The following is a 24,949-nucleotide window of genomic DNA, read 5'->3' on the forward strand; positions in this document are numbered from 1 at the left end:
ATTTCTCTGCGCATGTTCAAACTGACCTTATGCCAGTGAACGCAATTGCATGCAATTGCGTTCTGTATATGTAATGTACGGCACTGCAGACCTATTGTGGCGCCTTATAAATAAAAAGATAATAATAATAATCATGTCAAAGCGCAACATCCGACTGCCTGCAACTTGAATGGTGGAAAAAGTGAGGCACAGGGCGGACGCATGTGGACAATGTACAGTAAGGGCATGCCGAGGTCCGAGCGCATTTGTCCGATTCAAGCTCAGGTCATCTCTTACATACGTATTTTTTAGCCGTATCACTTGCACCATCTACAGGTCAGGTGTAAGTGCTGACTGATAGTGATGACTGACACATATGCATGCCAGGACATGTGTTTGCAAGTAAGAGACACTATAAAAATGCATTTTATGTACACTACGCATTAAGAACATCCTGAATTGTATATGTATTTCATGTAAATAAATAAAATAAAAAAACTTTTTTTAAATGTATTTTTATTAATGATTATAGTATTAAGAATTGTCAATTTATTTACTAGAACTTTTTGGGCATACGTTCTGAAGGGACTTTATATTGCACATATGCATGTTCATATAATGCTATCTGCATTCAGCAAGTCAGATATAGACAGAGCGTACTTAAACCAATATTCAAATGGAAATGTTTCTTGAGATCCGCTTGTACTTGAATGTAGGCTGATGTGCATGCAAGTTACGTGCACTTTTTATTAAACGCAAGTTGTGATATATAGATATATATATTGTAAATTTAGTACAAATTACGTATGGCAAAATTTCCTGGAAAGGTTGGTATAAAATGTATAATGTCTAAACCAAAAGAACAAGCCAACACAATTCCACAAAAAAAAAACAGATGACTATGAACCTTGCCAAAACAGACATGCAAGACCACAAAACTTATACCTTCAAGACCCAGTGGTGTTGGGTCACTCTTTATTTCATGCCTCTTTGTTTTCACATCTGGACCAATTGGACCTATTAAGTTTACAAATGTGGAAAATGTGTCATATTGCTGAATACAGGAACTGTGAGGACATAATAGATTAAAAACAACATGCAAAATACCTATATGCCACAAAGTTGTCCTTTGGCCATGAATAACCATTAACAAGACATGCATTGCTACATTTTTGAAGCTGGAATCTTTTAATATGTTTTAAAGACATCTTTAACAGATCTAATATATTCCATATGTCATGTTGTTCTTATCAGATGTTTACACACCATTGAGTATAAACACCAATTCTCGAATTTAGTCATAGTTTTAAAAAAAATTATGCCAAAGCGCAGAGAATCAGCGGTTGGTTGGAACCATCGCGTAGTGAAATTACCCCAAATATACTTAACAAAAATGCATGTTACATACTTTTTATAACCATGACATACAGTAATACTATTGTATTGTTCATGCTTTAGGGGACTATTAGTAAGCAAAATCAAGACATTTGCAGTTAACAGCTAAAAAATAATAACATAATAAAATAAATAATTAAATATAGAATTAAAATATACCTACTATTAGAACAATATTCATTCGTATTGTTTTTTTGCAGGGGATCCAACAGGATTGTAATTCCTGGAATTTATTTGACTGCATTTCATACATAAGGCTTATTTGGGAATACATTACAGTGCCTAATTACACATACATTGTGTAAGCATTAATGGCATGTTATGACAAATAAAACTGTCTTTTTCTGGGAATGCAATCTGAAAATATGGGTTAAATATTGTAGGCGTTGTTCTTTCCATAGTAATCCATGCCCATATAGCCTTGTTTGCATTCTGTATATAATTTTATCCAATAGAAAAATAAAATCCTGCACTTGCATATGTAGTAATGACCAGAGTACTAACTTGTCAGCAACTGCTATCTGCTTACTAGTGGACCTAAAGCATGCACAAAACAAAGTATTACTGTATGACATTAGTATTTTCTGGTAAATAAACTTAAGTGTTCAAAATAATTTGATCATGCTGTATATGAACTTGTGGAGTTTCCAACTAGATAGATAAGATGACTCAAGGGTATTCCAGTGAGCATTAGAGCCTCTGACCAATTGAAGGCCATGCTCTCACATGATCCTTTGAAAATGGCCTGATTGGCCAAAATTAATTCCTGTAAGTATTGGCAGAGTTCCTCTTTTTTGAGGCTAATATAGGAAAATTATTTCATAGCACCTTGATTAACGGCAGTTAAAAATTAGGAAGGGACTTCAAACGCTAGTAAAATAAGAAAAATAAATCTTAATGTTAGCACAGGAGGTATAGTCTGCTAGAAAGTAATAATTGTGCACAGGCACAAACCCATATTTCAGCTGCACCTGTTTTAAAATCTTCTGAGTATTTATGCTGGTAGAAACATTTTCCATAATGAAGATATTACTGGTAACTTTCAATCTTATGACAGACAAAAATGCAGAAAGCAGTAATATAATTTACAACATACATATATAAAAAGGAGCAGTAAGTGTAGGGCAAGCAGGAACTACCTTTTGGGCGAGCAGGAACTCTAATAGCTGTTGAACTGATAGAGGAAGCTAAAGAAAAGCGTCGTGTAGCTTCTTTCTCCTTAGATTCTGACTCTGAGTGAACACACAGATGTAAAGCAAGGGGTTGTTAACAATCAATGGAATAAGAACAGATTATCCGTATAAATAAAAGGTCAACTAAACAGAAAATACATGCTTCCTTACCTAAACAGTGACAAAATAAAGAGAACATTTTAGATACTGCTTTGAATGTGGTAGCAAGCTTTCTGAATTACCTGCAGTGCCTAAATATAGACTATGAAATGTTGGTCCTGACTACAGCCCGCCTTGCACCCATGGGTTCCCAAAAGTCTGGGTTGTCTAACTAGAATTAAACTCAGTGACTCGAAAAACCTCAGAAGTTGCAATAATTTTTTAAAAAGCACAGAGATACATTAGCGGACACATCTGCAATCCCAGTGCTCATCCTCACCCAGAGCCTAATCTGAAAAGGAACAGAACATAAAAAAACAGATGGTAAACCAAAGACAAGAAAGACTGATGAACAGATACGTTGCCAGTACCACCAAGGAGACTGGTGGAGTATTGTTTCCCAGTAGAACATAGATGTAGTAGGTGTTGCTTTCTTAACTAATGGGATATCAAAGCAAGTTTATTTTGCATGTGGTCAGACAAGGAACTACTAATTTGGCGAGAATATGAAAGGAGGGCTCTCTACTTAAGGGGGGCTTTATTTAACATGAGGAGTTATGATAAGGGAATGGAATTGAGGTATAATATATGTAGTACACTGCTGGTATAATGGACACTGCTGGCATAATTTATAGGGCACTGGCGGTAAAATGTGTGGTGTCTTGCTAGCATGTGTGAGGTACTGCTGGTTGTAATATGTAGTAGTATTTCTGAGATCATCAGAGAGGGCCCTAAAATTGCTACCCTGCCTAGATCTCCTTTGGTGTTAATCCCACTGCTGCAGGGAGCCTCTGAGTGCCTGAAATGGCTGAAAACAGAAAATAAATAAAGGAAAAGACCCTTATTAACTGCAATCACAGTGAAAAAATGCTAACAATGTTGAATGTAGTGCACCAATCAATCCCTTCATATTCATCAATGACAGTTTAGAATTAAGATTTTAAAGCTGTCTTATCAGTTACAGCTCGCTCGGTTGGTTTCCTAGACGACGCCTCTGGCTTAGATGCTGCTGATTCTTCCAGCATTATGGCTGCTGACAGGCAGCACACTCCTGCACACTATCTATTGTAATTAAGGAGCTGGTCTGCATTATTTCTCCTATTGGTTCCTCACCCATTATTAAGCTCTACCTCCTCACTTCCTGTGCGGGTGATTATTTGCTCTTACCCAGTGTGTGAACCTGTTCTTTACCATATGCCTCTTTGGCTTTTGTACGCTGCTGGTACTGACCTCGAATTGTTATTGAACTCTACTTTTGTACTGCCTCCAACCATATTCTGTCCACCTATTATAAGCTCATAATACCCAAGGATAATAAACCCCTACTACTAAGAGACAAGGCCTGGAGGCAACTGATTATTCACAAACATATCACACAAAAGACTTGGGGCTGCCATAGTTGAAAACCTCTTGAAGTGGTTATAGAAATCTCATTATCTTAATGGGTTTTGCCCTAACATTATTTGAAGCACATGATTTACGGGCTTTATACTTACTTTTTGATAATACTTGCCCATAAATCAATAAATCAATTTAACAAGTGCATATACAATGCAAATGAACCTTTACTAAAGCTATTACAAATAAAAAAACACTTGGAAAAAAGCAGATAATCATATCTTACTATCGTCTAAATAGAAATTGTAATTATAATGTCAAATTATAATGCGTTTTTGAAGATTATAAACTGGGTTTTCATACTTCAATTTGTATTTTCCATTTTTGGTAGTCCATAAAGTCTGAGGCATTGTCACAAGTATTTGATAATTTAAGTTTACAAGCCTCTTATTATCTTATTAGCAATGGTTTATGTAATCCTCACATTGTTCTACCACAAGTAATTCTTTAGATTAGCATTAGAAACCAAGGCATTTTCAGCAATGATTATTATGACAAAGTGAAATAACCAACTGTATTACAATAACTCCATAAATATGTATACACAGTACATACAGAGGAACTAGAGCATGCAATATAAACAAGTCCTCCAACGAACAATGTCAACATCGCCTCGCCACCCTGTCTATTAGTTGGAAATACGTCACCTCCAAAAGTTTAATATAGTTCCAGCAAGTCTTTTGGCCTGATAATCTCTAATAAATAAAGATCATATTTGATGCTCCCTCAGGGTATGTCATACGCTTTTTGACTTCACCTTTTTTAAACTCAGTTTGACTTCCTTTTGTCTACACATTAAGCACAGGTCACATCACACTATGAAAACCTGAAAATTTGATAAGAGCAAGCATAAATGCTAATGAAACAGCCACAACACAGTATGTTAATGTCAGATAAATGAAAAGGCTGTGGTGTAGAAAGTGGAGAGTAGGCAGTACAGAAAATTAGACAGTGGTGAAAGGAGTTCCTTGTATAAAAAGTAAAATCCTGCACTTGCCTCTCCAGCTTTACCTCTTACCCAAATAGTCATATGCTATGTATATACATTCTCTTGAAATACTACATACAATATTATATATATAGCCAACATTATACATACATTTGATATAACATTAGGTAGATAATATCATCAGTTTCCATATTTCTCATGTAAAATGGAGAAGATATATTAACTGTACACAGCTACAAAAGTCCACGTCTCACTGATTATATAAGATAAATTAAAATCTATAAATTATAGCAAAGTTGTAGGGATAAAATGTCCACAGACACAAAAACTGGGTGATGAATCACCTAGTTTTTGCGGGACTGTCCTAATGCTTGAACCCTTAAGTCCATGTAACTTTGCAGAAATGTGGGCATGGTTGGACATATCTAACTTGCTTATGGGGGAGGCTTACTTGCCCCCTCCCATTGCTTTGTGTGAGGTGTACCTAAGCATACACATGAACATTAATCTCTCCCTAACACTACCTACACCCAATTGCAACATACAGTTCACATTCAGACACACCTCCAAATACACATATATTTTACTGAAGCTCAGACCTTGCTGCAAGTTATTTTGTGCACATTAATTCCCCACATTTATGCCTGCACACTGTCTAAACCACATCCAGTCTTCTAGCAACACCTATCTTCCTGCCTGTGCAGACACAGCAAAGGGAAATAACATTCGTAGGCAGACGCATTTCCTCATCCAGCTCATCTTTGCATAAGTTGGTTACACACCTTTGCAATCATACTTCAGATGCAATGTCTCTAACCATTTCACCAATGATTGAATGCATTGATGATCATGCTGGTTCATGCATACGTACACACCTACACAATTTACCTTCAGATCTGTGATCTTCCTCTCTCATAACTATTTGCTGAAAAGACATTGTTCCATCGTTGATTGTGATTTTACGATGTTTATAAAACCAAATCAACAGATGAGTTGTGTTTTGGTATGATAAAACATGATTATGGAAGCTTACAAACTCTTGCAGTTTCTGGCCAAACAGTCTGCATGAAAACTGCATAGGTGTGTGCCCAACTTTAGCCCTCTTTGTACTGCAGAACTGACAGTAGCACATCAAACCACAGTGTATTACTGGAAGGCTATCTAATCTAAATGTAAAACAATGCTATCAGAACACACTGCCAGTACCCCAAAGTGTTTTTTGAATACATAATAAGTGCATATATACACACACAATTATTAAATAGAACCAGCAATTTGCCAAACCTGTAGATAAGCACATACAATAGGAAACGCATGCTTGCCCACAATCACACAGACTGTTGTTTATATTGCTATTTTAAATTGTTTAAACAACAATTTCACACTGATCATTGACTGGGTCAATTTTGCTGGTCTACTTAAGGTATAGTTAGGCTAGATAAATACTGGCCAGATGATTGTACGAAAAACCTCCAGCCGACATCCGACCGTTTGGTCAGATATCGTGTGAGTGTGTATAGTGACACAATGATCTAAAGTCGTCCCAAAGTGCCGATCATCGTTTCATTTGATTGGTCGTACTGTTTAATATTTTCCGACCAATCACTGACCGATCATGTAGTGTCTATGCACTCATGCTCACAATCTCCATAGAGTTTACAGAGTCGTGTTCCTTTCAGTCGATGCTAGCGACGAATGGCCCGGTGAATAAATGTAGAGTGCTGTAGAAGGAATAATTAATTTGTTTGTTCTGAGACAGAATGTTTCGTTTCAGCGTAACAGAAGCTAACGAAATTTGTAAGGACATGTGTATAGCTATAACAAGGCGTTTTAATCAGTGTGACAATGTGACAAGAATGAATGAATGAATAGTGTGCTATCATTCTCTGACTAGAGGACCAGATGAAGAGCACAGATCTGAAGGTAAGTCGTGTCAGTGTGTATGCATGAATTGCCAGAATGATCGGACCTTCAGTCGTAGGTACAATCATTTGAGATAACAGGTCGGTAGGAAAATTCTTCAGTGTGTACCTAGACTTAGGTATGGATAAGGCTATACTTAGGTATAGTTTTCTAATGAGTGCTGTATTATTTGTACAGTACCCAGTCCATGAAATGCTTGAATGTTGTATGTACAATCCCAGTAACATTGTCGTAGGGCATTTATACTTAAATCCCCAAATCCAGAACAAACATGCAAGGCACATGATCTTACAAAACTATATGTCTGATGATGATGATATGTCCAAGTATGGGGATTTCCGTGCAGTGCAAGTAGAAATCCCCAGTTCTTGAGCTAATTGTCATGTGTCAACCTTCCCTCTTCACATTCTATTGTGCAAGCCAAATGGCTCTGATGTCATGGTGCAGCAAAGAGTGATTGGGGTGTCTAATTATTATGTTGTGAGATGCGGCAACTGGAATGGTGCTATTCTCATCACTTACATATATTACATAGATTTCCAATTGTAAGAACACTGTAAAAGTCAAATATTGTCACTATGGGTATTTATTAGATTGACCAACATTAAGAACGGATTTGGATTTTTGCAGCAAAAGCTGTCTGAGTCAGCTGTCACAGTCAGTTTCCCTTATTATTGGTTCCGACCTTGTGTAGCATTCAGCTTTAAATTACATGTGGTACAATGTGCTGCTTAAAAAAACTATAGCTGATGTAGAAGATTTTATTATAGGCTGTAAAGATACAGAGTTTATCTGGCCCAATTATAACTACTTCACGCTCGCTGGCCACCCAGGGGTGCCTTACTATGCTTGAGATCTTCCCAGGATCAAATCAGAAGGAACACAACACCCATCCCTGGCACTCATTCTATCCTCTATACCCTGAAGTTTTCCCACGCTCCAGGGGCCTGGTCAGAGGTGGCCTTAAATAGTAGGATCCTCTGAGAGTGTCTATCTGTCAAAGGAGGCTGATACAGGGCTGTCCCTTCTCATCCCAATACAACTCTTGGTCCCCTGCTGGGTTGACTCCAATGTGTCTGGCAGAATATAACCTGAGACAATGGGGACATACTCAGTTTAATTAAGGGGCAAGGCCAAGATGATTAAGTGACACTCCCATTCTTAGCCCCTTACAAGCTTTGTGACACTCCCATTCTTAGCCCCTTACAAGCTTTTTCAGACAGAACTAGCTTCCGGCTGATCAGGACTTCATGTAGAAGAAGGAGGGGGGAATTAATATAGCTACTGCCCCTTCAACTGTATCCTTGGACCACACCTGATCCTTACCCATAACCTAGAAAAATGTAGTGAAAGCCATCTTTAGCCCACACATATACCCTTCAGTTAATAAATGTACAGTAATTACTGACTCAGGTTCAGTATAAATCACATGAATTATAATCTGCTGATCAATCCATAAGGTTATGGTAGCATGTTACCAGTCATATTTTTTTACCTACCGTTGGAGACTCCAGAAAGAGGGCTTAAGTGACATATGCCCACGGATGCTCCCTGAAGCTACTGGGCAAAGCCACTAATTTTGGATTTAATTGTACTGCACTTTTTACCAATAACCCCCATTATGATTAACAACAGACTATTAACCTGAACTACAGTATATTAAGTGCAACTGTGTGTTGACACATGCACACAACTAATTGGCAGGTAGGTATACATCATCTACCCATATCTTTCTATGTACTGGAAACTGCCAATTAAACCAGTATGGAACTTACTGTGTTCCGTTTCTACTGATTGATGTAGATTTGTGGACTTTAGATTTTAAACCATTCTTATCAGTTACCAATTTATGTGCATGATTTATTAATTTGTTTGAATAATCTGGACATATTATTTTGTAGATTCTGTTGCAATAGTAAAGCATCCGTAATAATAGTCATTGTACATGTATCCTTTGTACCACCTTAACCCCTGAAAGCCTTTATTTGTCTGGCAGAGGGGATGTAATACTAAGTTATGTAGTAATATCAGACTCAATTGAAGCAAACCATTTCTTTTAGCGAGGGTACAATACAACTGGGACAATGCATCAAGGTCTAATTGGTTGCAGATAATGTGTAATAAATTCACATCAGGCTGGCGGAACAATTTGGACTGGTGTCTACTGCATGAGTCCCAAGCCCAGCTATACACCCAATGGTATATCAGATAGATTTAAAGGGGCACTTTTGCCTTGTAAAAGGAACACTATCACCAAAATAAAGAAAAATAAACCCACACAATTTTCAGTGTTTAACACACCCCTAAATGTTGCTTACTGATGCTGAGGAGCTGAATCAGTTCAATCAATCTATTTATTGTATTGATCATTTTCATTGCCCCCGTTCTCTGAAGCAAGCCTTCACTTCAGGGGGTAAATGTATCAAGCTGAGATTTTTTTTTGGCGGGTTTGAAAAGTGGAGATGTTGCCTATAACAACCAATCAATTTTGTAGAATGTACTAAATAAATGATAGCTAGAATCTGATTGGTTTTTCAAACCCGCCGGGAAAACTCTCAGCTTGATACATTTACCCCTAGGACTGCTGTAAAACAATTAGATTAAGACCAGCCTCTTTACACAAGACTTTTGTAAAACTATTTACAAGGGGACACAGGACACTATTTGCCAGAAATGGGCTCTTATCTTTATTAAAAAAAAACGAAAAAAAAAACTATTGCTATCTATCATACAGAGGTCAACATTCCCAGGGCAATTGAATATGTATTTGTACCAAAATTAATGGAACCGAGAGTCTCCTAAAGAGAAAATCTGTTTTATGGCAGTTTTGAAATCGCTGCACAATGCCGGTGATTTACTATCCCGTGGTTTGAAGGCTGAAAATTCAAATTGCCGGCAATGTGTGGTGGTTTCAAAAAACCTAAATTGCAATGTTAAAAAAAATTCCTCCCTCCCTGTCTGTAACAGGTTGTGCTGCTCAGCACTGTAGCACTGTCAATGTGTTGATGAAAAACTGGCCTGTGCCAAGGATTTAGCGTGTGGGGTATTTTTTCCTTTTTTCTTTTCTTGATCTTGGTCACGGATGGTTAAAAGCACAGTCAGAGACACACTTCTTTATGACAACAATGTTTTGTTTATTTTAAATAAACATTTTTGAACCAATTGTGTGGCGAGTGTTTTTTTTGATCACTTAAAATGTATTTATAGCAATAGCTTGCGTAGGTTTATTCTAACTTTTTTAGGCATACGGGACAGGAGCAACCAAAATGTGCTTTTTAAATGCAGAGACCTGTAGCTTTCCAGGCTGTTGTGCAACTACAAGTCTCAGCATTTTTAGAGTCTTAGATCTACAATAACAGGTGAGTCACAGATTGCCAGCTGTTCTATAGTGTGCTGCCTGATCCCTCTTTTTTCCAGATTTTTCTTGGAGCACTGTCTGTCATATTTACTTCATGTTTCTAATTAGGTGTTGTTGAATGAGGAAGTAGGTATGTTTTTTGTGCAATAACGTTGTTTATGCGAGTTGTGTGCATCTAACTGTGATCATATAGTGTCACTACAGTCTGTAGTTAAACTGTAAAACTGCATAATCTAGGTTACCATGCACCATAAGAGCAAGTAATGTCTAACATAAAAAAATAAAAAAAATTATAGTGGCCCTTTAGAAAAAAAAAAAGCTATACTGTTCTAGTTTATAAACATGGAGTGCTCTGGAGCTAGGCAGAATCAGTCCAAGAGAACACTTACCTTAAATGATTTACAGTGTTTCATTAGGAGAAATGAGGACCTGAATGGGTACGAATGCATTCAAACTCTGGGCTTGCAATCTCACCACTGTACTGACCTTGAAGGGTTAAGCTTCTATCAGGATATGGAGGTAGCCAAAAAGATTTCACGGGGTGGAGTTAAGAAGCCTTCATAAGCAAAAGGGACAGAAATTTTTCCTGTTTCTTCAGAATTGCCCTGCCCGCCCTTCCCTTTTTGATGAATTTGTTTGGCACTGCCATTTATGTATTGTTATTAACATTGTTTTCTCTCCTAATTCAGACGAGGCACAGTCACAAATGTTGCGTTGGGCCGCAATATTCTTCCCTCTTTGCTCTTGTCTCTTCAGCATCATTTGTATAGGTGCCCGGGGTATCATTTGTGCCATATGAGGCCAGAAGGCGTGGAGTTTGACGCCATTAAGGTAGTGCCGGGGTTCTGGGCCAGCTGGCCACCCCTTGTTTCGTTAGGTATAGACTGGTAGCTGTTACTGCATCTGCTTTCGTAGCCACCATTTTTTATAACAATTAAAACTGTGACCTTAGGGTGCCAATATTTAAATATGTGTCCGTGTCATTATTTCAGGTCATGACTTAAGCTTAGATAGCTTTAAGGTAAAAGGTTAAGATGGCACAGTGGTGTAATGTCAGCCCTTACCGTTTAGTGAGTTCATTTAGATCATAATATGTATTGCAGACAACAATATTTTTACCAGTGCAATTTGGATGTGCTTGTCATTTGTTTTGCTTATCCTTCAGTAAGAGGAGGGGTAGGTGGGGCAGAAGGAAGGGGGTGGAAGGGTGATGATGCTGAACCCCTGTTAGAAGAATAGGTTGAGATTAATACTATTACATTGAGAAAAGATAGAGGAGGATAAGCAGAACTACAGTAATAGCAGAGATAGACATGGGAGACTGGAAGGATAAGACATCCGGTAACTATATTGTCTCTGCTGTGTCCATTATTTCTCTGTCTGTCTTTCAGCTTTAACTCTCAATCAGATCATAAAGCTTTGCTCATACCGGCGACTCTTCAATCTGCTGCCAGTTCATGCAGAAAATCGCTAAATTGTAGAATTTACAGTTATTTGAGGAGTTGCCTGGATTGCATACAATATAAATGATAACATTCACATATGCATATGCGAGCCAAAACATTGTAAGCACGAGGACAAATTATGTTACTTTAAATGAAGTAAGAATATGCTGGTGTTGTCTGATGGCAAACGGAAATCACGTCCTTATTCCTAAGGTGATACAAATACTTGTATACATACAGTGCATACATACAACATGCATACAGTAAAATGGTCATGTTATAAGAACCTTTAAAAAATAAATAAAAAGCATTGATTAGCATCTGTTACATAAAAAACACTGAGACGATGAGGTGAAAGGCTGAAAAGTGATTGTGTGATGTGCACAGGTTCACAAATGTGTGCAGGACAAGACACCACAAGGTGCAAATGCTCAGTTTACCTTTGGGAGGAACTCTGCGGTTCGAAAGACCCTGTAATGTGAATCTTTTTCTAGCAAGCGCAGAGCGCTCAAGTTTATGACTGGCAGGAATATCGGCTAGGAAAGAGGGAAAGGGAAAGCAGTAAAGCTGGAGGGGAGTGAGGTTAGTTGGGTTAACTGGCAAGCAAACAAAAGGGAATGTGTGGGATGGTGATGTGTATTAAATTACTTGTGTAAAATAGTAAAGTACAATGGCAAAAAGTTTCATCTATAACACAAGTGACATGAACATTTTTAAAAACTGTTGTAAATTTTTACAAAACAAACTATATTCAGTGATGTCATCATCTCCAGTCAAAGCTCATGTCAACCAATAGAAATAATTACCCACTCAGCTAACAATGGGCCTCATTTAGAGTTTGGAGTTAATCCAGTTTAAGGTTACACATATAATGCACCTGGACAAATATTGCTGTGCTGCAAGGGATTCCAATGCATTTTTTTGCATGCATTGAAAACCCTGCCTGATTTACATGTAGTACAGAAATCCCGGGTGGCTTCATTTAATACTGTGAGATTTAGAATTGGGCTAGGATGTGCCCCCCTTCCCAACTCATATTAAATGTGCTTCCCCTACAGCCACTGGCAGATCCTGAGGGGGCGATCGAGGCAATCGCCCCCCTCTAGAAGCAATTTTCATACCTTAAAATTGCTGCTGAGATGTCCGATCATCAGGAAGAAAGTGGCGGGGCCAGCCGGGACCAACCAATCACAAGTGAATGAGGGCCACGGCTATGCAAAATCGCTGCCCCCTAGAAAAATTTTAGGTCCACCCCTGCCTCCAACACAGCATGGTTTTGCCGAGGTGCAAAATTGCACCCTCTAGTTGGATAGACTCCTCACTCTAAATCAGGCTTTAGGTTCTGTATTCACCTACCATGAAGGGGACAGGCAGTCCCTAAAAAGCGTGGGTGTGACATCATTGTCATGTAGAATGTAGGTGTGAAAATCTTCACAATCCTTCTAAAACATATTATAACTAAAAAAAACAATGGGGGAGCTTCAAAGAGGTGCAAGCAAAAATCAGCATTGTTTGCTGTAACATCCTGTGGTACCTCATCACACGAGGCTCCGATGGGACATGGCCTTTGTAACACAGTATTTCACACCAGAATCCTCAGTGTAAGACGGTGGTTCCCAAAGGGTGCCGCGGCGCTGTCACTGGGGTGCCGCGAGCCAGACATAAAAAAAAGAGAAGACAGAAACTTACCAATCAGCGTAGCGCCGGGACCCAGCAGCCTCCTCTCTCCCGCAGCAGCTTGTCACTGACGTCTTTATTCAGTGACAGCTGCGGGAGAGAGGAGGCTGCTGGGTCCCGGCGTCGCGCTGATTGGTAAGTTTCTGTCTTCTCTTTTTTTTATGTCTGGCGTGGGGCAGAGTGAAAAGGATGGTGGCACCGGAGGGGGACAGTGTGGCAGCGGAGGGGGACAGTGTGGAAGCGGAGGGGAACAGTGTGGAAGCGGAGGGGGACAGTGGACAGCGGAGGGGGACAGGGTGACAGGTGGCAGCGGAGGGGGACAGTGTGGCAGCGGAGGGGGACAGTGTGGCAGCGGAGGGGGACAGGGTGACAGCGGAGGGGGACAGGGTGACAGCGGAGGGGGACAGGTGGCAGCGGAGGGGGACAGGTGGCAGCAGAGGGGGACAGTGTGACAGCGGAGGGGGACAGTGTGGACAGCGGACGGGGACAGGGTGACAGCGGAGGGGGACAGGGTGACAGGTGGCAGCAGAGGGGGACAGTGTGGCAGCGGAGGGGGACAGTGTGGCACCGGAGGGGGACAGTGTGGAAGCGGAGGTGGACAGGGTGTCAGCGGAGGGGGACAGGGTGACAGCAGAGGGGGACAGGTGGCAGCAGAGGGGGACAGGTGACAGCGGAGGGGGACAGTGTGACAGCGGAGGGGGACAGCAGGCAGCAGAGGGGGACAGTGTGACAGCGGAGAAGGACAGCGGGCAGTGGAGGGGGACAGTGTGGCAGCAGAGGGCGACAGTGGGCAGCAGAGGGGGACAGTGTGACAGCGGAGGGGGACAGTGTGACAGCGGAGGGGGACAGCGGGCAGCAGAGGGGGGCAGCGTGACAGAGGGCTGCAGATGGGGCAGCATGCCTGGGGGTAGAGGAGGGGGACAGCGTGGCAGAGTGCAGAGGAGGGGACAGCGTGACAGAGGGCAGAGGAGGGGACAGCGTGACAGAGGGCAGAGGAGGGGACAGCGTGAAAGAGGGCAGAGGAGGGGGACAGCGTGACAGAGGGCAGAGGAGGGGGACAGCGTGACAGAGGGGGCAGCGTGAGAGAGGGCAGAGGAGGGGGGACAGCGTGACAGAGGGCAGAGGAGGGGACAGCGTGACAGAGGGGGCAGAGTGCCTGGATGCAGAGAGGGCAGAGTGCCTGCATACAGAGGGGGCAGAGTGCCTGGATGCAGAGTGTCTGGATGCAGAGGGGGCAGTGTCCCTGGATGCAGAGGGGGTAGTGTCCCTGGATGCAGAGGGGGCAGTGTCCCTGGATGCAGAGGGGCATTTTTGCATACAACTAAATAAGTATTTTTGTCGTGACCTAAATACTTATTACAATTGTTTGACCCAACTACTTCTAAAACAGGACTGCTCGGTAATTATTTTGGAGGGGTGCCTTGAAAAAATTTGGAGACTCTAAGGGTGCCGTGAACTGCAAAAGTTTAGGAACCACTGGTGTAAGATAAATGTTTCATAAATGAATATAACAACCAGTTAAAATGGATATATTATCTGAGGGCAGATAAATGTTATTTTGTGTACAAGAATATTTTTACCTGATATCACTATGATAATATAACCCGATCTTGTGGTGATTTATTATCAGATTATTGAACTGCTTTTGGATCATTATTTATTAGTTTTAATTTGTTAACATGAATATATTACATATTTTACTAGAATGCTCTGATTATTTTCTGGAATACTAGTTGGGTTTTTTTGGATCTACAATTTATCAATTACAAAGGATCTTATATGTGTTTTTAGTGTATTGCCTATTCTGTATAACTCAGTGATATAGCTATACGAGCATATTACAGCTATATTATCTTTCCATATCAGCACGCAAGCAACTTCCGTGTTCTTTAGTAACTTTCAGATTACAATCTTTACAAGGACATACTGCAGTTATATAGCAGAAAAAACATTAAGTAATAAAAATAACAAAGTGAACAACATATAAAAACTGAGTATCATGGATTGTATGATGTTGCCTCCGTAATACAGTAGTATACTTAAATTATTTCAATGTATCTTGCTACTTATAGTCATACCTTTTGTATGCCTTCCAGCTGGACTTGAGGTTCTATTCTTGTTATTTGATGTATTATGGCTTGATGATTCGGCTTTGTTTTGATTGTTCAAAGATGTTTTATTTGACCTTTTTATTAAAGTAGAAGAACATATCAATATAACATTTCATCTTATCATTCATCATCACCATTTATTTATAAATCGCCACTGATTCTGCAGCGCTGTACAGATAACTCATTCATATCACTCCCTGCCCCATTAGAGCTTATAGTCTCAATTCCCTAACATACACACACAGACAGAGAGAGAGAGAGAAAGAGAGACTAGTGTCAATTTTAATAGCAGCCAATTAACCTGTTTTTGGAGTGTGGGAGGAAACCGGAGCACCTGGAGGAAACCCACACAAACACAGGGAGAACATACAAACTCCTCACAGATAAGGCCATGGTCGGGAATTGAACTCATGACCCCAGCGCTATGAGGCAGAAGTGCTAACCACTTTGCCACCGTGCTGCCCATTATTGTGTTTCTAAAGTGGAACTGCCACCAAAAACAAATTACACTCTATAAAGACAGTACAGATATTCATGCATGTGACCAACCTAACTAGGTCTTAGTAATAAACAACACAAACAAGGCAAACACAGAAATATGTTCCAGTGTCAATCTAAGGAGAGATCACTGGAAAATCTTCAGAGGAAATTAATGACCAATGAAGCACTTTAGTGAATCCACTTCCAATTGCACTTCTGCTCGAAAACTTATTCAACCAAAGTAACAAAAACTTTCAAGTAGACAAAAGCATTACATAGTACAGACAGTCGCAATGTCCTCCTGATTAATTTTATACATAAATGATGATTCACTGAGCTGTATTTTGGAGAAAACTAACAAATAAGCAAAGGGGGTGGTACTAACGTGGTAGCAAGTTGAGCTTTAATGTGACGTTTTTATGGTTTTCCACATGCGCATTTTCTGGAGTATCTGCTTACATGTAAGTGTAGGTGCAAATTACTTTTACAGTCCATCTAAAGGCAGTGAATGCAAGTGGAACTTCAAATCAGAGGCGGAACTAGGGAGATTGGGGCCCCGATGCAGGGAGGAGGGTACAGGAGCCCCTGACCCTCTACATCTGTCATGCAATGGGCCCCATTATCGCCATGGCCCAGATGCACAGCACCTGCCACACCAATGGTAGCTCCGCCACTGCATCAATTAGTAGGACAAGCCTTGCACACAAAGAAGCATTGCATATATGAACTTTGTGGTTTGTAAATGACTCTTACTGGAAAACTCAGTAGAATAAACCCATTCCTTAAATCATAACTTGTTTATTTCTCCTAAAAAGATACCATTTATATGCAGTCTTATTTGAGAAACTTTAATGTGGTTAAACAAAGAATAATTCTAAGCAACAGTCATATCTGTGGGAATCTGGATGTATTCCAATGTGTTTGGGAGGGTTTCCTCTGGGCTCTTCAGTTTCCTCTCACAGGCCAAAAAATATACTGGTCATTTAACTGGCTTTAGATGAAACTGACCCATGTGTATACATTAGTGTGGTATAGAATTTAGACTGTAAGTGCCACTGGGGCAGGGATGGATGTGAACAATGAAACATTCGTTGTAAAGTGCTGCGTAATACGTTGACACTAAATAAATAAATAAGGGTTATAATACAAATACTACAGACACTTTTAACTGGTTAAATAAAAATATATTTTAAACACATCGGAATCAATGTAATGTCTTTAATCAACAGTCTTTTAGAACAAAAGGGTAACAAAATACTCAGGGCCTGATGTAGAGTTGTATGCAAGTATACCTAGAACGTTTACAGGACAACATTCATGTAAGAAAGAGCACATTTACATGCATATGCTCGCTCAGCCACATGTCACATGTGTCCAGCTCTACAACATTAGCATATACGCCAGGTTTATGCCTGGAGAGACAAGTGCAGCGTAGAGATGCGGCTTGGCGGTGTTATAAGTAAATGCAAAGGTTGCATTATCCTATTTATACACAAAATAATAGTGTAATTAAGTGTCATATACACAACAGAGAATATTTCTGGACAGTGTCATTAATAAATGTGAAAGCTACAATGTAATATATAATGAAATAAAAACACAAATTCATTTCAATAAATAAAAGTGAAATGAAATATCTGTTATTTTCCCTCCTTTTCTGCTGCAGTGCTAATGAAACCATCAATAAAATAATATGAATGGTTGTTACTTCTTATTATATAGCAGCCAAACTAATGGTTTAAGTACTATCATTTGGAGAGGTCAGTCTGCAATCATCCAGTCAGAAGCAGCCAATTGTCATCATCAATCAATGCAAGAAATACAGCTTCTGATAGGCACACACGTGTCTGTGTCCAGGTCTACCTCAAACACAATTACACGAACACGCACTTATGGTACTCAGCCTATGTTTGCCAGCCTCTTCCCTCCCCCGTTCCGTCTCTTTAGCAGTAAGTAGTCACACTAAATTTGAATAGGGATGTATACGTGTGGAGAGGCATATTTTATGCTGATAAAACAGACGTACATCCAACTCTGCATCTACTTGCACCTTAGGTCCTAATGTTACAGTTGCTCCTCCTAAAAGCTCCTCCCTGGAGTATAGTGACTTAATTAATATGCAAATATAATCAGTCAATACAAAGATTTGTCCAATATTCTTTACAATTTCAGCACTGTTTAGGTGACAAAGGAACATTCAATACATGTGGATGGAAAGTGGTTTTATCATTGGCATAAAAGAAAGTTCATCTCTGTAAGGTTAGTTAAGCTGGAATGAAAAAACTTGGAATTAAAAATGGATCATAATATAAAGTATCAATAGCTAAAACTAGTCAATAACATAACATGGGAAAGCCACATAATTAATGATATTGCTATCATTGGGTACATGAGGGGCATTAAATACACAGCTGCCGCTGCAGCCAGACCTCCGTGGACAGGAAGTGGGGAGTGTATGATTCCTATGCCTCCCTCTATAGGAAGTAATTGTTTGCGGTTGTTCAGAGCACAGCTACTTTCTAGCCTATTATAGACATGATAGTGGCGATCACAGAGGGTAGATGGAAATCTTATGGACGTCAAACAGATTCCCAAGCAGTTTAAGATTTCCTCACTTTGATTGTGAGCTCAACAGGCACACAAAACCACTAGGCAGCTCAGGAGGTACCAGAGGTTCATAAGTATGTGAGGCTCCCTGGAGAATGGAACGGATCCCCTGCAATGCCGGAACACCTCGACTGTCAGCAAACGTTATAAAGCACCCACTCTCTATAGTAGTAGAGATTGTTACTTATGTAGACTAGTAACATGCACAGGGTAAACTGAAATGAGCTACTTTTAACATTTATATAACAATATTTATAGTTTTGAGTAGGATTCTCATTTAAGAATTGTGGTGTGGCACTGGAGTTTTATTCTCCAAAGAGTAATGCAGCTGCTTTAGGTGACAATGAAATAATAAATACTAGATTGGTGTCTTGTACTTTGGTCTACAAATGGCATCTTACCTTATAATAGAAGAATTCATGGGAGCATGGTACACACTCTCTGTTATCCTCTGATGCAATTGGCTAGCTTCTATAAAACAAGATAATAGTTTGATGAATATGTTACTGCAGCACTGAGAAAAATCCACTGTGCTGGTGATGTGCTACTCGATTTGCGCAAGCAAAGCAAATGGGTTTGTAAAGCAAGATGGCAGCATTGGCGGAGGAACAGAAAGTTTGCATTGGCTGATGGGAGAAGCTGGGCAGAGCGAGCATGTTTGTACACAGTGGGCACACAGATGTGCCTAGTTTGGTAGAGCAGTGTAAGAAAAACATATACATTTCTTTATGTGTAGCGAGATTATTGAAACAAGATAAAGGGGGGGAGAAGGCGCATTTTTACGGGAATTCCTTCCTTTTTGCACATCCATTTCCTTCCATAAAACACTTGAATTTTGAACCATTTCTTGGAAGGTTGGGTACTAAATATTGATTTAAAAAAATCCAACACTACTTACCACGCCATGATGATTGCGAAAGTGTTATGGTCGACATGGTCATATTCAGGACAGTTTGAAAAAGTGTAGGTGCAACAAATACCACAGATGAAGATCCCGGCGCACAGAATGACGTCACTTTGTACGGCGACAGTATTATTGCTGGTGTTAAGGGGGCAATGGAAGTACGTTGCGGCTCTACAGTGTACAAGGCTTACTAAACAGCATTGTACAGTCGGCGCGTACTTCCATTGTGATCATTAATGCAGAGTGACGTCATTCTGTGCGCCGGGATCTTCATGTGTGGAAAATGTTGCACTTCACTTTCTCAAACTGTCGGGAATATGAGCATGTCGGCCATCACATCTTCGCAATCATCATGGCGTGGTAAGTAGTGTCGGATTTTGTAAGTCGATATTATGACTACCACCGTTCTTGACAAGTGTCTTATACATTTAATGGAATGCATTTTGTGGGCCTGATTCATTAAGGCACATATTGGCCAATTTTCTTGTGTATTTTATGCAAAATCACTCTGTGCATGCCCATAACCGAGCCATACACAACTAAAACACGGCAACGTTCAATGCATCTTCTTACGCAAAGAACATTTACTACAGCCTACGATTTCTGTGAGGCAATGGGCGGGGAAGTCAATGTACACTAAGGGCTGAATTGCCAAACTTGAGCGCACACTGCCACATCCAAATCTAGCTTTGGGCATCTTGTATCTTCCTTGTATTTCTATCGTATCTCTTGCTCCAGCCACAGGGCTAGTCTAAGTCCTGAGTACTAGTGGTTACAGTATGCATGCTATAATGTGTTTGCAATCAGGAGCAACTGTAAAAATGTGTTTTATTTTCAGTAGATATTAAGATCATCCTAATAAATGTATTTTGTGGGGAATATATAATTATTTTTTTTTAAACTGTTTTGTCATTAATGTCTTTATTATTAACTGGTGACATTAATTCAATAGATTTTCTTCTGAATGTATATTACACATAGGCATGGGACGTATTCTGCAGTGTCTTGTGTAATAGAGCAGAGCAGACCTACACCCGAATTTATCAGCGCACGTATCTTTAGTTCCCTCCCTTGTTTATTCTGGAGTAAGCAGAGCCGATTTACATGTGCTTTAAAACAAACACATATGGCCTGATTCATTAAGGAAAGAAAGGCAAAAAAAATAAGATTTTTACTCACCGTAAAATCCATTTCTCTGACTCCATTGGGGGACACTGCGAAACATTGGGTATAGAAGGTGGGCTCAGGAGTCTTGTCACTTTAACTTGTTAAGTCTGTGCACTCCTCCTCTACTTAACCCCCCCTCTCAGAGAGATCCTCAGTTTTGAATAACCAAGAGTGAACGTAAAGGAGGTAATATAACCTGGACAGGTCTTAAATTATAGAGAACCATAACCAAAGTTTTCACACACAGAACTATATACAGAGCAAGGGAGGGTGCGCAGTGTCCCCCAATGGAGTCAGAGAAATGGATTTTACGGTGAGTAAAAATCTTATTTTCTCTTTCCTGCCATTGGGGGACACTGCGAGACATTGGGGATATACCAAAGCTTCCTCAAGGGTGGGAATGCTCTGGACCAGCTGTACGCATAACCCTGCGACCAAAGCTTGCATCAGCCGCCGCAAAGCCTTGAAGTCTGTAAAATTTAGAGAAAGTGTGGACGGAAGACCAAGTCGCCGCTCTACACAACTGCTCCGCAGACGCCCCATGCCTGGCCGCCCAGGAGGCACCTACTGCCCCAGTAGAATGCGCCTTCAAATTTCCTGGAACGGACAGAGAAGCTGCAACGTAAGCTTCTCGAATTGTGGACGTGATCCACCTGGCAATTGACTGCTTTGAAGCAGGCCAACCCCTCTTGTTTGCGTCATATAAAACAAAAAGATCTCTGGTCTTTCTGACCGGAGATGTACGGTCTACATAAGCCTGTAGAGCTCGTACCACATCCAAGTACTGCATAGACCCTTCTGAAGAATCCTTTTTTGACTTGAACACAGTTACAACAATTTCCTGATTAAGGTGAAACCTGGAAACCACCTTAGGAACGAAAGATGGTTTAGTACGAAGGACCGCCCTATCAGCGTGGAAAATAAGAAAAGGAGGGCCACAGCGAAGAGCTCCAAGCTCAGACACTCTGCGAGCAGAAGCTATTGCCAACAAAAACACTGTCTTCCATGTAAGATACCTTAAGTCTATTGACCCCACAGGTTCAAATGAGGTCCCAGGGCTCGACAGGATGGCAAAATGGAGGTTGCATATGTAACACCCCTTGCAAGAAAATCTTAATGTCAGAATAACTTGCAATCTTTTTCTGAAAGTAAACAGAAAGGGCCGATATCTGGCCTTTGAGAGAGCCCAGACGAAGACCCCTCTGAACCCCATCCTGTAGAAAATCCAACACACGAGAAAGCTTAAATCTAGAGGAATGGAATCTTTTAGACTCACACCACAAAATATATGTCTTCCACACTCTATAATATATAGAGGAAGAAGAAGGCTTTCTGGCCTTAATCATGGTAGTTATAACCTCTTGAGAGAAACCCTTTGCTTTAAGTATTAGGGTTTCAGTAGCCAGGCCGTCAAAGCCAGCTGATCTAAACCCTGGAAAAGGAATGGACCCTGGACCAGAAGATCTGCCCGCATGGGAAGCCGGAATGGAGGAGCCCCTGCTAATAATAGCCGATCTGAGAACCACGCTCTACGTGACCAAAATGGAGCTATTAGAATAGCGGGAACAATTCTCCCTCTTCAACTTCTTTAGAACCCGGGCAATCATAGGTATTGGAGGAAAAAGATACACCATCTGATATGGCCATGGAGCTGACATGGCATCTATTATTTCCGCCCCTGGGTCTCGAGCTCTTGCGCCATAGCGTGGAACCTGATGGTTCAGCCTGGACTCCATCAGATCTATGTCCGAGCAGCCCCAACGGTCCACCAGAAGGGAGAAGATCTGACTGTTCAAAGCCCATTCCCTGGGATGAAGTGAGTGTCTGCTGAGGAAGTCTGCTTCCCAATTCTTCACCCCCGGAATGTGAATGGCCGAAATCTTGGGCACTTGATGCTCTGCCCAAGACAAAATGCGCCTGGTCTCTCGCATGGCAGCCGCACTGCGAGTGCCCCCCTGGTGGTTTATGTATGCCACCGTGGTGGCGTTGTCGGACTGAATTTGTAGTGGCTTTCCTCTTAGAAATTTCTGGGCTCCTATCAGAGTATTGTACACTGCTCTGAGCTCTAGTAAGTTTATTGGGAGAAGTGATTCTTGAGGGGACCAGAGACCCTGAAGCCTCAGAGTTCCTGTAACACCTCCCCATCCCAACAGACTTGCGTCTGTTGTGACTAGAGTCCAAGCCCAGGTCTGTAAGGATTGACCCTTTTCCAGATTGGTTTGGGACATCCACCAGACAAGAGACAGCCTTGTGGATCTGGACAGACGAATAATCTGCTTGTCTAAGTTTTTCTGAGACCCTGACCACTTGAGTAAGATCTCTGCCTGAAGTGGACGGGAATGAAACTGTGCAAAAGGGACAGCTTCGAAAACCGAGACCATTGTCCCCAAGAGTTTCATGCAACTGAGGACTGAGACTCTCTTTTTTACTAGAATGACTCTGGTCCTTTTCCACAGGGCTAAGACTTTTTCCCTTGGAAGGTAAACTCTCAGAGACTCAGTATCGAAAAGCAGACCCAGGAAACGCATTTGTTGGGCTGGAACAAGAGATGACTTGGGTAAATTCAACACCCAGCTGTGACTCTGAAGAAACTGTATTACTATCTGCAAATGGTGGGACAGAAGAACTGCCGATGGTGCCTTCAATAGAAGGTCGTCTAGATAAGGTATAATTGTTATACCCTTCTGGCGCAACAGACCTGCCATGATGGCCATAATCTTGGTAAAGACTCTGGGAGCAGTAGCCAGACCGAAAGGGAGAGCCCTGAACTGGAACTGTGCGTCTCCCACTGCAAACCGAAGGAGAGACTGATGTCCCTCCCATATTGGTACATGTAGGTAGGCATCCTTGATGTCTATGGATGCCAAGAACTCCCCCTTCTCCATCCCTGCTATTACAGAGCGAAGGGATTCCATACGGAATTTCTGAATAGTCAGATGTTTGTTTAATGACCGAAGATTCAGAATGGGCCGGAAGGACCCATCTGGCTTTGGTACCAGAAACAGGTTCGAGTAAAAACCTAGACCTCTTTCTAGAGGAGGCACCTGAACAACAACCTGCGCTGCTAGAAGTCTTTGAATAGCCTCCTGAAGCGCCACCCGTCTAAGGGGACAAGAGGGGAGAGGGGTGATAAAAAATCTGTGACGGGGGGAGTGGGCAAGGTCTATTACATAGCCCCTGGATACAATCCCTCGAATCCAGAGATCTGGCGTGGATATCCACCACTGATCTCTGAACTGAAGGAGACGAGCTCCTACTTGATGCTCCCCCTGAACAACCCCTTCATGCAGAGGGCTTATCTGCTGGTCGAGTAGAACCTCTTCTCGCCCCACCTCTACCTCCTCTGCACCTTGGCAAAACCATGCCACATTGGAGGGGAGATAAATTAAATGTGTGGAGATGGATTTATAGTTGGGGTAGGGCATATCCTACATCAACTTTAAATTTCAGAGTAAAAATAAATCTATCAAGAAATTGTGTACTACATGAAAAAACATAAATAATAAAATAATTTGCACCCCTTGCATTGTAACATGGTTTGTCCCGGAACAAACTTACTCCCTATTTTGTCTTACTTTCCTTAATCAATCAGGCCCTATGTGATCAGCACATTTCTAGGTGCACTTTGTCCAATGTAAAGTAAAGCTTCAAGCACACAAAAGTCCTGATGTCCCCTTACTCTCATGATTACTTTAAGCCATAAATGAGGCTAAAGCAAGCAGTATGTTAGGAGAAAAGGTGACGTTTTATTTAGTAAAGAGTAGTACTAAAGTGGTGTGAGGTTGGACTTTGATGTGATGTTTATACTTTTGCACAGTATGCCTCCCCCAGATTGTTTCGCCTCTCCTTAAACCTAGCCACACGAGTTTACCGAAGCGTCTCCCGAGATCAGAGAGTGGGTACCTTGAATATTTGCTTGTTGCAAGCTACAAACTGTAAGAGAGTTTCATTCTCAATATGGAAATAAACACCATGAATGAGGCTGTTACATGCAATGTAATATCTCCATATTTAGTAATACATTTAAATCAAAGCCTTAGAGCCTCTACTTTTTCAATAATAAATATTTCACAAAGATCACAGAACTTTTACACATGTTGACTGTCTTGTCACTACTACAAAATTAACATCTAATAGCCAGCTTGTAACTACATTTTGTTCTGACTTCATAAATAAGTAAATATCCCTATGTTTTAAAATAATAACAAAAGAGCAGGACAATAAG

At 40.8% G+C, this 24,949-nt stretch overlaps 1 protein-coding gene across 2 annotated transcripts in view; it reads right to left on the bottom strand.

Moving 5' to 3' along the window:
- MCF2L2 (MCF.2 cell line derived transforming sequence-like 2) overlaps positions 1–24,949 on the bottom strand; it is a 287,120-nt gene that overhangs the window by 24,445 nt on the left and 237,726 nt on the right. For both annotated transcript variants that reach the window (XM_075202198.1, XM_075202199.1), the window contains exons 25-29: positions 19,055–19,124; positions 15,534–15,640; positions 12,219–12,314; positions 2,514–2,606; positions 925–996 (exon numbers count right to left, since the gene is read on the bottom strand). In XM_075202198.1, coding sequence (XP_075058299.1) covers positions 925–996; positions 2,514–2,606; positions 12,219–12,314; positions 15,534–15,640; positions 19,055–19,124 — 438 coding nt within the window. The remainder of the gene's footprint in view (positions 1–924; positions 997–2,513; positions 2,607–12,218; positions 12,315–15,533; positions 15,641–19,054; positions 19,125–24,949) is intronic.

The sequence above is a fragment of the Mixophyes fleayi genome, chromosome 3, assembly GCF_038048845.1.
Source record: "Mixophyes fleayi isolate aMixFle1 chromosome 3, aMixFle1.hap1, whole genome shotgun sequence".
Lineage (NCBI taxonomy): Eukaryota > Metazoa > Chordata > Amphibia > Anura > Limnodynastidae > Mixophyes > Mixophyes fleayi.